The 14837-nt window shown below is 39.7% G+C and overlaps 1 protein-coding gene across 3 annotated transcripts in view; it reads right to left on the bottom strand.

Annotated features, from left to right (window-relative positions):
• Positions 1 to 14837, bottom strand: part of PAK1 (p21 (RAC1) activated kinase 1) — a 182530-nt gene that overhangs the window by 6598 nt on the left and 161095 nt on the right. For all 3 annotated transcript variants that reach the window (XM_023511940.1, XM_023511930.1, XM_003780873.3), the window contains exons 11-13: positions 6337 to 6454; positions 2377 to 2476; positions 1158 to 1354 (exon numbers count right to left, since the gene is read on the bottom strand). In XM_023511940.1, the coding sequence (XP_023367708.1) occupies positions 1158 to 1354; positions 2377 to 2476; positions 6337 to 6454 (415 nt within the window). The remainder of the gene's footprint in view (positions 1 to 1157; positions 1355 to 2376; positions 2477 to 6336; positions 6455 to 14837) is intronic.

The following is a 14837-nucleotide window of genomic DNA, read 5'->3' as shown; positions in this document are numbered from 1 at the left end:
GGTCCGGGCTGGGGATTCGAACCCACCACCTTAGGTGTACGTGGCTGGCGCCTTAGCCGGTTGAGCTATAGGCGCCGAGCCACCAAATCTTTTTATTCTTTAACTACACTCACTCCTAGGTGAGTGATCTCATACCAAACTATATTCTATCCTATCTGCCAATAAATATATATTTGCAGTCCTGATTTTTCACCCTTGAACTCCAGACTCATGTGCTCAGCTCTATTTAATAGCTCCACTTGAATATTTAATAAACATTTCAGATTAACATATTCAAAACCAACTCCTTATTACCCCACCTAACCATGTTCTTCACCATTTCAATAAGTTGCAACTAAATTTTTTCAGCAATTCAAGCCAAAACCTTGTAGTCACTGTTGATTCCTCTTTCTCTAATATCCAATCCATCTTGTCAGCTATTCCTTCAAGGTATGCCCTGACTCCAACCACTATTCACTTTCACTCCTACCAACACCGTCCAAGACACCACTCTTACCTGAACTATTGGAACAGTCTCTCACAGGCTATTTTCCATAAAAGCAGCCAAAATAATCCATCTAAAACAAAGATCATATTACTCCTCTGCTCAAAACTCTCTAATGACTTATTAACTGCAGAATAAAAGCCAGCTTCTCACAGGGACCACTGCTGGTCCTCTGATTGTGTCTACCATTCTCACGTGCTTTAGGGACACTGGCCTCTCCAGGATACAACAAGCATATTCTCAAATCAATACACTTCAGACTTGGAAAACTCTTCCCTGAGATTAATCTCATGGCTTACTCCCTTTACTTCCTTCAGGTATCTGCTGAAATAACTTATAAGAGTTTTATTTACAGCCTACCTCTTCCTCCATTATTCTCCTATCCCCCTTCCTCTGCTTGGTTTCTCATAGCACTTACCATTCATTACTACATATTAACTTGTTTCATTGTCATTAGAACAGTTTCTTGCACATAAGTACTCAAATAATTGGTAAATAAATGAATAAAAGGTTTCTGATATCCCCATTCTTTAAGCATTTATACTTAAGTTCAATGGTGACCTGGATGTCCAAGAAAAGAGATATCCAGGTTGAAAGTCATAGAGAACAGCCTGATCCCCTGGGACTAGAGACAATAGCCAAAATAACTCAAAATAGGATTGGTAACACTCACTCTCAGAGGGTTTTCATTGAGGTATGGAGGCTCCCCTTCAATCATTTCGATGGCCATGATGCCCAGGGACCAGATGTCAACCTTGGGCCCATAGGCCTTTCGCGTCACAACCTCTGGTGCCATCCAGTATGGGGTTCCTACCATAGTGCTCCGTTTGCTCTGCTCTGGGGTGATCTGTGCACAGAATCCAAAATCAGCTAGAAAAGGAAAATATGAAAAATGCATTGAGGATATATACTTACTCCAGTAAGTGTTGACTGTGTGCCTATCCCTAATGTCAGCTCTACCTGGCTCCCAGTTTTACAAACCCTCGTCTCTACAAATCAGGAGTCACTTGACTGGCACCTTCACGTCTTGCTCCCTATTCACCCCTGAAGAGAAACAGGAGGAATATAAGAACATCATCTCTGGCCTCCTACCTCTCCTCAAGCTAGGAGGACTGGGCATTAAAGTCCAAGCTGGCCATTTTGGCCTTGAATGCTTGCCCCAATTCTGCTTTGTCCTTGAAAACCATTCTCACACCCCAGAATCTAGCAATTAGGTCCTTGCCTTATTTCCTGGGCATGACTCCCTGACTTAAAACTTAAATCACATATGACTAGGCATGGCCCTGCTTTGATCAGTTCCTATCCTGTGTCCCAGGCAAAGGGCTACTATCTCCTATGATAAGGCCTATTTGTCAGGACTACTGGTTTTTATACCTTTGAACAAAAACACTCTACCTATAGTTGTTTTCACATTATACTTCAATTATAAATGTATTTGAAGTAGAAGGCCTTTGATAGCAAGGACTATGTCTTATTACTCATCTTTTTATCCCCAGAGGAGCCAGTATGCAATAAACATTCAAGAAAAGTTTACTACAAGAATAATTGAGTGAAAGAAACGACACAAAACTCTTTATTCTAATTATCCATTACATGTATGTTGTTCGAGACTGAGAACTTCCTAAAGGTAGCAAAATATACACTCAGTGCCCAACATAGGACCTGTTATAGAATAAGCATTCAGCAAATTTTTTTTTGCTACATGTATAAATGAATGAAAAAAATGAAATGATACTCTATGTTTAATACTGAGGAATTTGAAGAGGCTACATAGTCCATGAAATAATAGCCATTTCTGTGAGCATTGTAGTTACTATTATATGCTTATCACCTCATAGCAGACAGGGTCCCACATGGAGAGAAGTATTATAATTCCTAAGACTTCTACTTACTTAGCTTGACAGAGCCATCCATTCCCAAGAGAATATTGTCACTCTTGATGTCTCTGTGAATGACCTGGTTTGAATGCAGAAACTCTAAAGCCTGCAGACACTATTGAAGAGGCATGAGCAGAGGGAGAAAGGACATATTATACAGAAGAAATAATAGGAAATAAACAAATTCAACCTTTTCATTTTAGGATAAAGGAAATAAGGCCCTAATGATAATAGGACTTGCCCCAAATCAGTGGCAGAGCCAGGTCTAGAACCAAGTCTTCCATCTCCTACCTAAACATTCTTTTAACACTCTATGCTGCCTTTTACCTTATAATCGTTTTTAAAGTAACACGTGTGTTTTGGTATTATTTTTAAACATAAGATCCTTGATAAAGAACCTGAGGCCCAGAAAAAAATTACTCAAGAAGAACAGAAAAGATTTTAGAACGACAGAAATGGAGGAAAATAAGAGTCATGTTTGAGAAAGCAGACATATGGAAGTGATATTAGGAGCAGTGAGTTAACAGGACAATCTTATTCTGATGAGGATATATGTTTTACTGTTTTGGATATGCTCAATATGACATACCTATTGAACATTAGAAGACAAATGTCTAGCAGGCAACTGAACTTATGAATCTTAAGTTTCATACAGAAATAAAGAGCTATTATTTTTAAGTTATATGAAAGATTGAAACTGGCAAGGCATATAGGAGAAAGAGAAAAACCTGGGAAACACCTGTACTTAACAGGTAGAACAAGTAACAAAGAGATGGAATGGCGTAATTAAAATGCCTGGTTCTGCCACCACCTGATTACATCATCCTGGACAAATCACTTACTCTGTCTGGTGTACTGTTTTCCCATCTGTAAAATGTGAACACCAGATGAGATAATCTTGGCTTTTTAAAATCAACAGTAACTTAATGAAATAAGAGCTAAATTTTTAGAAGCATCAACCAGTGAAAAGACACTGAGGGAATACTATTTAAATGGTCTTCTACCTCTAGGTTATACTGAAAAGAATAAAAACATGTATCTATATGAAAACTGAATATGAATATCCATAGCAGAATTTTTTTTTTTGGAGACAGAGTCTTCCTTTGTCACTCTTGGTCACTCTTGGTAGAGTGCTGTGGCGTCACAGCTCACAGCAACCTCCAACTCTTGGGATGAAGCGATTCTCTTGCCTCAGCCTCCCAAGTAGCTGGAACTACAGCCACCTGCCACAACGCCCAGCTATTTTTTTGTTGCAGTTGTTTAGCTGGCCTGGGCTGGGTTTGAACCCACCATCCTCGGCGTATGTGGCTGGCGCCGTAACCACTGTGCTACAGGCGCCAAGCCCATAGCAGAATTTTTATAACAGCCAAAAATGTAAACAATGCAAATGTCCATCAACTAGTGAATAGACAGATAAAATGAAATATTATTTGGCAATGAAAAGAAAGAAGGTACCGATACATGATACAACATAGATGAAACTTCCAAACAGTATGCCAAGTGAAAGAAGCCAGATGCAAAAGAGTACATGTGATGTGATCCACTTATATAAAATGTCCAGGGCCAGGCCTGGTGGCTCATGCCTGTAATACTAGCACTTTGGGAGGCCAAGGACAGAAGACCCCTCAAGACCAAGAGTTCAAGACCAGTCTGAGCAATATAGTGAGACCCTATCGCTACAAAAAATAGAAAAATTATCTGGGTGATGGTATGAGCCTGTAGTCCCAGCTACTCGGGAAGGTAAGGCAAGAGGATTACTTGAGCTCAAGAATTTGAGGTTGCAATGAGCTGTGATTGTATCACTGTACTCCAGCCTGAGACTCTGTCTTAAAAAAAGATAAATAAATAAATAAAATAATCAGTTCAGGCAAACCAGAGATAGAAAAATAGATTAGTGGGTGGCACCTATGGCTTAGTGAGTAGGGCACCGGCCCCATATACTGAGGGTGGCAGGTTCCAACCCAGCCCCAGCCAAACCGCAACAAAAAAAATAACCAGGTATTGTGGTGGCCACCTGTAGTCCCTGCTACTCAGGAGGCTGAGGCAAGAGAATCGCCTAAGCCCAAGAGCTGGAGGTTGCTGTAAGCTGCGAAACCACCCAGCACTCTACTGAGGGTGACAAACTGAGATTCTGTCTCTAAAAAAAAAAGAAAGAAAAGAAAAGAGAAGAAAAATAGATTAGTGGTTGTATAATATGGTATGTGAATTATATCTCAATAATGTTGTTTTAAAAAGGGAGGAGACTGGCTCGGCGCCTGTTGCTCAAGCAGCTAAGGCGCCAGCTACATACACCTAAGGTGGTGGGTTCGAATCCCCAGCCCGGGCCCGCCAAACAATGATGGCTGCAACTAAAAAATAGCCAGGCGTTGTGGCGGGCGCCTGTAGTCCCAGCTACTTGAGAGGCTGAGGCAGGAGACTCGCTTGAGCCCAGGAGTTAGAGGTTGCTGTTAGCATGATGCCACAGCACTCTACCCAGGGGGACAGCTTGAGGCTCCGTCTCAAAAAAAAGGGAGGAGACAATTTCTATTAGAATTTGAGAATAATTACATCACCTATTTATGCAACATTCAAGCTTCCTTCCAAGTGCTTTAATAATTGGAGGCAAAATGATTTTCCCAAGTATACAGATGCATGTATTCTCAACCAGTGAAAGTTGGTTCCTAAGGAAGGGGGGCTTGGGGTGAAAAAAATCTTAGGTATTATAATGGTTTGTGGCCCTCCAAAGGACTGTAGTAGGTAAACAGATATACAATATCTCTGTGGTACTTAAATTTTATGGGGGAGGTGTGACTAGGAAAGATGTCTAGAAAGGCTCCTTAGAAGGGAAATAATGAAAAAAAAAAAAAAAGGTTGAGAAACACTGTATTAGTAGCAGACAAAAGAAAAAAAGTCAGAACACCTAAGAATCCCAGCCTGGTATTAATTTCATTAACTTACTTGTGTGTGTGCATTCTAGATGCCCCAAATTGTTAATGCAAATGTAACCTTATTTTCTAGGGCAGTATTGAATTCACATTATTTTTTTAAACATTGATTAAATATACAACTACATAATTTCGTCAGTATACACGTCCAGATTTGGCATTACCAAACCCCAACCACATGATTATACATATCCCACAAAATTTTGAACTTCATCTAATCTTCTGCTCTTTCCCTAATTTCCTAAATTTTCTATTATTGGGACATCAGAAACTTCAGTCATTTCACCAGCAAACCACCCAATATCCTCAACATCTTTGAATGTTCCCTTCATCTTCTTACTCTAATGGCAACGTGAAAAATGTGGCTATTTCCTGAGGACATCTCTTCTCAGGGAGGCTTTCTGGAGGGCTTTTCTTTTCTTTTCCCATACACCAACATAGAGTGACATAACAACATAGAGATATTAACCAACATAGAGCAACATTTAATAGCAATGAGGAGAAAGGAGAATATCTATTCAAGCTTTGCTTGCTAATTTTATTTTGCCTGGGATTATTTTACCCTAGACTTTTATTGACTTGCTCTTTTTTTTTTTTTTAATAACATTCAGCTGTTCACTCAAATCTATGGCAAAAATTTCCCTGACTACCCTTCTTTATCACTATCTTCTTAACATGCTTTATTTCCATCATAGCACATAAAGCAGGAAAGCAGAATAAAAATATGACTAAAATATATGCCCATATAAAAGCCATAAAAATATATTATAATGTGCTCATAGCAGTTATCTCTAACAACTGAAATTATGAGTGGCTTTTTAAATATACACTTTCTGGTACTTTCTAACTTTTCTACAATGGGTAGAATAAAGTTATCTTAAAGTACAAATCTTGGTGATGAGACACAATCAAACACAGGTGTAATATGGGAATGACGTGATTGCCAGCACTAATTTCTACTTCCACAGAGCTTAGGCTGAGCTGGCCCTGGGTATGGACCTTCAGGACGTGGGGACGTAGAGGCCTCTCCCTGCTTAGCCCTTGCTCTTACCTCACGGCACACAGCTGCAATCTGTCCTTCATCCATGCAGGTTTCTGTCACCACGTCTGTCAAAGAGCCTCCAGCCAAGTATTCCATAACAACCCACAGTTCATCTCCCACAAGGTAACTGCAAAAGTACAGATAATAGGTGAGAAAGAACAATGCAGGTATAATGACCCCCAGCATTGGGTTTCGAGAGCTAAGCATGCACACAGGGTGAAAATGCATCTCAACAGAAGAGTCTAAGGTTCTTTACTTTAGGGAAAAGCAGAATCTAGGGGCAGACTCAATAACTCTGAATCTCTTACGGGTGTTCCTGGAGAAAACAAAGCATACATGTTGCATGAGACCCCAAAGGGCAGGATTAAGATTAAAATGATTAGGTTGAAGATGCAACAAAATTATATTTCTTTACAATACAATGGAAGACTTACTAAAATTAGAAAGACTGGCATGATTCCCTCACCCAAGTAGAGAGCACTAAAGCATTTCACAAAGACGGGATTCGAAGTTCACGTTGCCAACATTAGAGAAAGCCACTCCATCTTCCTGAGAGTTCTACTAGCTCTGAGATCTATCAGACCCTGCAATGGGTCTTATTCAAGACACTGTGTGAGGGGAGGCAAGATGGCTGACTAAAGATAGCAGTCTCCAGGTTGTGTCAGGAAGAAGGAAAAGTTTTAGATGGAAAAAAAACCACAGCCCAGTTGTAATTTTGATGCAAAAGTGCCAGAACCTACCAGAAATTCTATGGGAAGAAGTTGCAGATCAGAATAAGAAGCAGCAACATTTTAGCAGAATCAACCCCCAAGTAATTTGGAGCCCCATGGAAAGAGTAGGTGAGAGTTTTTGCTTTTCTTCTCCTCACACCTCTGGTAGGCTGTAGGCTCCTGAATTGTTGGAGAGCTTCTCTACCCTCACAAGCCCAAAAGCTGCTGCCACCAGTAAACTGGAGGCTTCTTGAAAATAGAGCACCATTCCCCCCAGGGTCACTCCCACTCACCACAGACCCTAGCTGAGGCAGGTGCAATACCACTTCCCACCCATTATGTACCTTTGTCCTCCCCAAGGAGCCTTAGCCCTTCAGTTTTCTTGTCACTGGCCCACATATGAACATTCCCCAATGCCTGCCCAGACTGCAGTGGCCACAGAGGCCAGTCGGTCCCAGAGGAACTGTGTAATCCCAAAGCATGGACATTCAGAGCAGGCTGTCTTCAGGGGAGAGGAGAGTGCAGCACATCAGGGGAGCCCCTCAGGACAAAGGGGATCAGGAGGGCCAGATCTCCTGTTCCAACTCTTCTCTTCTATCCCTTCCCCATCCACAGCTGCCGGTGCAACCATGGCAGTCCCCATGGCAGTTGGCACAGGTGAGCCGGAGCTCTCAGGAGCTGTTGTTTCCCTACTGCTGGTACACCCACCACACCAAAGCTTCCGCAGGGAGAGGGGCTCATGCCTTCTCTACTATAGCAGACCAAGGAGTGCTATGTGTAAATTCCCTTCCTGCTGGCTAACCCCAGGGCTGCCCTTCTGGCTGCTCCAGAATAGCAGGGCATACCCCGAAGTGGAGGGACATTAAGCCTGCTAGAGCCCTCCATGTGCAACTCAGGACCAGCATGCTTCTCCTTGTCATGGAGGGACTGAGCTTGGGAGATCACAGGACAGACCCATAGGCCAGATCCCATACCCCTAGGATTCCAACATGTTGCTCAGGGGCATGAAAGAGGGATGTGTGAACTAATCTTGGGAGGCTGGGGGATCCTTTTAGGCAGAACTAAAATAAGAATGTAGTGTGGGTCTAAGCTGAAGTGCACTCACATAGCACCCATCCATCCATTGGAAAACGACATTTTTGGTCTGGAGTGGGATCCTGAGCTTCAAGGAAGCTCCCGGCTTACAGCACAACTCTGGAAAGTTCAGCTAGGTTAGGCTGCTGTTTGTGGCCTGACACCAGAAGAAGATCCGCAGGGCAAAGGAAGAGGGAGAAGAGCAAAACTCATTCCCATCTACCAGACTATAAAACCCAGACTGCTCCTCCCCCATGAGCAGACTTTACGGCTTGGAGGACCTCTTTAGCCCCTTCATGATAGCTTTTTCCAACAGCCTGGGAGCTTATGCCTGCCTTCGTGAAACAGGCTCATCCAACCAAGTCCTGCCCAGCCTTAGTCTTCCACCTGCCTCAGCTGTGGTGGAATAGAAGGAGTGACATAGGCTCTAGGGCCCCACCCACCACCTGGGACATCCCACTGCTTCTCCTCCTGATCAAGTAGAACCTGTCACTGGTCCCAAGTGCCACCTAAAGGCAGAAAAGACAATCTGCACAGCCCATTAGAGCATTTATTGATTCAATCATATAGGGTATGGCTGGCTCCTACCCACAAGTTGAATTAATTTACTTAGAGATTAAACTGGGCATCCCAATATAACTCATACTGTTAAGAAAACCACTGGGCTAGGTAAAGAGGAGGGAGTTCAAAGGCATTCATCTCCCTTTGTCAGCAAGAGACAGAGAATCTGCTCACACATGTAGTACACCACCAATACATTCTAGAAATAACTAGCAATTGAGAAAACCATCACACTAAGGATATCTGTAACAAGGTATTCATGTAAAACCTAGACTCCCATCAAAGTACCCACTTGCAAAGGCAAAGATCCTTACCCAACATATGCTATGAGCACAGCCTTAAGGGAGTGTGTGTAGGAGAGTAAGTTTCATCTAAATAACCATCTAAACAAAAGAAAATCCTAAAATAAGAAGCAACAGCTGCTCCAGAAAAGAAGGAATCAGCAGTAGAACTCCAGAAGTATGAAAAGTGAAAGGACCACCCCCACAAAGGAGCACACTAGCACTCTAGCAATGGATCCCAACCAAAACGAAAAGACTGAAATGACAGATAAAAAAATCCAAGAAGTTCAATGAGATATAAGAGAAAATGGAAAAACCAACTCAAAGAAACCAAAAACATAATTAAAGAAATGAATTAAATATTTACTAGCTAGAGATAATAAAATTAAAAACCAAATAGAACTGCAAATAAGAAATTCACTTAGGGAAACAGAGAACACAGTGGAAAGTTTTAAGAACAGACTGATCAAGCGGAAGAAAGAATTTCAGAGCTTAAAGACAACCCTTTCCGATTAACCCAGACAGTCAGAAATAGCAAACAAAGAATCAAGAGGAATGAACAAGTCTACAAATAATGTGAGATTTTGTAAAACAGCCAAATACAAGAATCACAGGCATCCTGAGTGTGAAGAAGAAAAAGCCAAAGGCCTGGAAAACCTATTTGGGGAAATAATGGAGGAAAATTTTCTTGGTCTTGCTACAGATTTAGACATCCAGATGTAAGAAAGAAACTCAACATCTGAGAGATTCATAGCAAAAAGGGCCTCACCAAGGCATGTAATCATCAAAGTAAACACCTATAAGCCATGAGGTGAAAACATCAAGTTACACACAAAGGTAAACACACCACATTAAAAGCAGACTTCTCTACAGAAAACCTACAAGCCAGAAGGAATATGGTCCTATCCTCAGAGTCTTTAAACAGAATAATTGCAAGTCAAGGATTCTGTATCCTGCAAAACCAAGTTTCATGAATGAAGGAGAAATAAAGTCTTTCCCAAATAAACAAACACTTAGGGAATTTGTTATGACTAGATCAAGCCCTACAAGAATACTTAAAAGTATTCTGTATGTGGAACAAAACAATTGATACACTCCAGTGTAAAAACTCCCAAGAGTTAAAATTCACTTATAAAAAAATAGTAACACAAGAAAAAGAACAAAGCAACTAGGTAATGACCAAAATGATAACCAGAATAGTACCAGCAGTCCCCAGGTTAAGAACAAGGTAAGTTCTATAGGTTTGTTAAGTTGAATTTGTATGTAAGATGGAAAAGTACGGCTACCTGTTACCTTTAATAACCTCCATTCATAAGTGAGAGTATGTCAGTCAGATATTTGTAACTTAGGGACTTACTAAGTGTAAGTTGTATGTAAATCAGATGTTTATAACTCAGGGACTGCCTGTATCTCACACATGAATACTGATATTGAATAAGAACAGTCTTAGCCCTCCTTTAAAAAATGTATATTGGCTAAATGGATTAAAAAACACAACCCTAATAGATCTTATCTCCAAGAAACCCATTTAACTTGCAAAGATGTTCACAGACTCAAGGTAAAGGAATGGAAGAATACATTCCAAGCTAATGGAAACCGAAAGTGAGGAGGGGTAGCTATTCTCATGTTAGATAAAACAGACTTTAAATCAACAATGGTTAAAAAAAAAAAAAAAAAGACAAAATGGTCAATATATGTGGCAAAGGGATCGATTCAATGAGAAGACACAACAATCCTAATTATAAATGCACCTATCATAGACATTCCCAGATTCATAAAGCAAATTCTACTAGAGCTAAGGAAAAACAGCAACATCTTAATAGCAGGGATCTTGAACACTTTACCAACAGAACTAGACGGATCACTGAAGCAGAAGAACAAAGAAACACTAGACTTGTATGGACTTAAAAGACACTGACAGGACATACTACGCCAAACTGCAGAATATACATTCTTCTGATCAACAAATGTGACATTTTCTAAGACAGATCGCAAATTTAGAAAAACTGAAATCAGACTAAGTATCTTCTCAGAATATACTGGGATAAAACTAAAAATCAATTCCAAGAGGAACTCTCAAAACTACACATATATATTAAAAATAAACAACCTGTTGATGAATGATCCCTGAGTTACTGACAAAATCAAGACAGAAATAAAAATATTTTTTAAGTTAAATAACAAAAGTGACACCGGCTTCCAAAAATCTATGGGATACAGTCAAAACAGTGCTAAGGGAAAAATTCATAGCCTTCAGTACTCATGTCAAAAAGACAGAAAGATGACAGATGAACAACTTAATGTCAAATTTCAAGGAACTTAAAAAAAGAAAATCACCAACAACAATAAACCAAACCCAAAGCTATCAGAAGAAAAGAAATAACAGAGCTCAGAGCACAACTAAATGAAATGGAATCCAAAAAAACAAGGAAAAAAATACAGTGGATAGACAAAACAAAAAGTTGGTTCTTTGAAAAGATGAACAAAATTGACAGACCACTAGCTAGATTAACCAGAAATAGAAGAGAAAGCACTCAAGTAAGTTCAATGAGAAATGAAAAAGAAGGTATAACTGATACCACAGAAATATAAAATATAATATCATCTGAAACTACTATGAAAACCTCTACTCACATAAACCAGAAAACCCAGAAGAAATGGATGAATTCGTAGAAACACACTACTTCCCAAGCCTGAATCAGAAAGAAATAAAAATCTTAAACAGACCAATTGCAAGCAAGTAGCAAGAATGAAACAGCAATTAAAAAAAAAAAAAAAAACTTCCAACAAGAAAAAACCCTGGAACAGATGGATTCACAGCTGAATCCTACCAGACCTACAAAGTTTCTATTGAAACTGTTCCATAACATTGAGAAGGAAAAAACCCTCCCTATCACATTCTATGAAGCCAGCATCACCTTGATAATCAGGAAAGAACACAACAAAAAAGTAAAACTACAAAACTAATACTCCTATGAACACAGATGCAAAAATCCTCAACAAAATATTAGCAAACCAAATTCAACAACACATGAAAAAGATAATCTGCCATAATCAACTGCATTTCATCCCAGAGATATGGAGACGGTTCAGCATACATAAATCACCAAGTGTGATTCATTACATAAACAGAAGTACAACAAAGACCACACAATCATCTCAAACAGACACCACAGAAAAAGCATAAAATCTAGGATCCCTTCATGATAAAAACCCTCAAAAATCTATCCTCAAAATAATAAAAACTATATATGACAAACCAATGGCCAACATCATACTGAATAGGAACAAGTTGAAAGCTCTCCCCCTATGAACTGAAACATGACAAATGTGCTCACTGTCACCATTTCTAGTCAACATAATACTGGAAGGCCTACTCAGAACAATTAGGCAAGAGAATGAAGTAAAGAGCACCCAAATTGGGAAAGAGGAGGCCAAACTATTCCTGTTTGCTGCTGATATGATCTTGTATCTAGAAAACCCGGCTTGGCGCCTGTGGCTCAAGTAGCTAAGGCACCAGCCACATACACCTAAGGTGGCGGGTTTGAATCCAGCCCGGGCCCGCCAAACAACAATGAGGGCTGCAAACAAAAAATAGCCGGGCGTTGTGGTGGGCGCCTGTGGTCCCAGCTACTTGGGAGGCGGAGGCAGGAGACTCGCTTGAGCCCAGGAGTTGGAGGTTGCTGTGAGCTGTGATGCCACAGTACTCTACCCAGGGGGACAGCTTGAGGCTCTGTCTCCAAAAAAAAAAACAAAGAAAACCCTAGAGACTCCACCAAAAGAGTCCTAGAGTTGATAAAGGAATTCACCGAAGTCTCAGGCTACAACATCAACATACACAAATCAGTAATGTTTCCATACACTAATAATAGTCAAGCCAAGAGTCAAATCAAGAATGCAATACCATTCACAACAGCTACAAAAACAAAACAAAACAAAAAACCCTAGAAATATTCTTAGCCAAGGGAGTGAAAGATCTGTACAAGGAGAACAATGAATCACTGATGAAAGAAATCACAGATTAACACAAATGGAAAAGCATCCCATGCTCATGGATTAGAAGAACCAGTATCTTTAAAATATTCATACTACCCAAAGTGATTTAGATTTAATGCAACCCCCATCAAAATACTAACAGTATATTTCACAAATCTAGAAAAAATAATCCTAAGCTTCATTTACAACAAAAAAGAGCCCATATAGCTGGAGCAATTTTAAGTAAAAAGAACCAATCTGGAGGCATCACATTACCTGACTTCAAATTATATTACAAGGCTATATCGTAACCAAAACAGCATGGTATTGGTATAAACACATACATCAATGGAACAGAATAGAGAACTCAGAAATACAACTATATAGTTATGACCAACTGGTTTTTGACAAAGCAGACAAAAACATACACTGGGGAAAGGACACCCTATTCAGTAAATGGTGCTGGGAATGTTGGATAGCTATATGCAGACGAATAAAACAATATCCCTACCTCTTGCCCTATGCAAAAATTAACTCAAGATGGATTAAACCTAAAATCACACAAATTCTGGAAGAAACCATAGGAAAAACCACAATAAGATACTATCTTACCCCACTAGAATAGCCATTAAAATATCAAAAATGATAGATCTTGGCATGGATACAATAAAAAAAGAACCCTTCTACATTGTTTGTGGGACGTAAATTAGTACAACCACTACAGAAAACATTATGGAGACTCCTTGACATTGTGTCTAAAAGACACTTGTACCAAGTGTTTATTGCAGCACTATTCATAATTGCAAAGATGGGAAATCATCTTAAGTGCCCATCAATAGATGAATAGATAAAGAAAATGTGGTACATATACCCCATGGAGTACTACTCAGCCACAAAAAGAAATGAAATCATGTCATTTGCAGCAACTTGGATGGAACTAGAGGCTTATACTAAGTGAAGTATCTCAGGAATGGAAAAACAAACACCGTATGTTCTCACTAATAACTGGGAACTAACCAAGGGGTACACATGGTAATAAAGAGGTGTAAAGACCAGGGAAACTGAGAAGGAGGGAGCGTGAGTGGGGAATGAGGGATTAAAAACTTACCTATCAGGTACAAGGTACACTATTCTGGGGACAACACACTAAAAGGCCTTACTTCAGCATTATGCAATTCTTCCATATTACAAGAACACACTCTACTATTTTAAAATAAAAATTATTTTTAAAAAAGACTCTCATCCTCAGAGTCTGGAACAATAGATATCAATGTTAACTGAATAAATCAATGAGTAAAAGAAAAAATAATTGTAAATATTACACGAAATAATGGCTTTAAAAATCCTTTAAAAGCTGTAAAGTGCTTATACATAAGCACCATGCAGACAATAACCTACACTTTGAGTGTCTGTGATTCCAGGAATGGAATGAATTTAGTAAGAGCTACAGAGCCAAAGCCTCTTCTGATAAGCCAAGGCTGCCACTTAGTCATTTAGTAATGTACCTCTGGTGAGATTATAGGCTGACATGAGTTAGAATTGATAAATTTCACTTAAGGGTTAGATCGTTCAGTCCTGTTATGTGATAAATAAAAAGGTCACTTAGCCTGTCTGGTCAATGTTTCCTTATCTATAGAATAAAACAAATAAAAATGAGCCTAAAGTAAAACACAATAGGCATTTTTGCCAGCCTTAGAAAAAGAAGCTAGTTTGAAATAAGACATTTCTTGGGCTGCCATAAGTTGTGCTATATGTCATCTTCTCGTTATCTTGATATTGGGACTACTGCTGGGCAGACAGAGCACTGTTGAAAAATTTTAACAGTCTCAAGCAATGGCTAAGATGTGAAACTTGTTTTTTTTTTTTTTGAGACAGAGCCTCAAGCTATCCCCCTGGGTAGAGTGCCATG

The sequence above is a fragment of the Otolemur garnettii genome, unplaced genomic scaffold (assembly GCF_000181295.1).
Source record: "Otolemur garnettii isolate 467f Iridium unplaced genomic scaffold, OtoGar3 scaffold00001, whole genome shotgun sequence".
In the NCBI taxonomy this organism is placed as follows: Eukaryota; Metazoa; Chordata; class Mammalia; order Primates; family Galagidae; genus Otolemur; species Otolemur garnettii.
The sequence above is the reverse complement of the archived record's forward strand: the minus strand, read 5'-3'. Positions and strand labels throughout refer to the sequence as shown.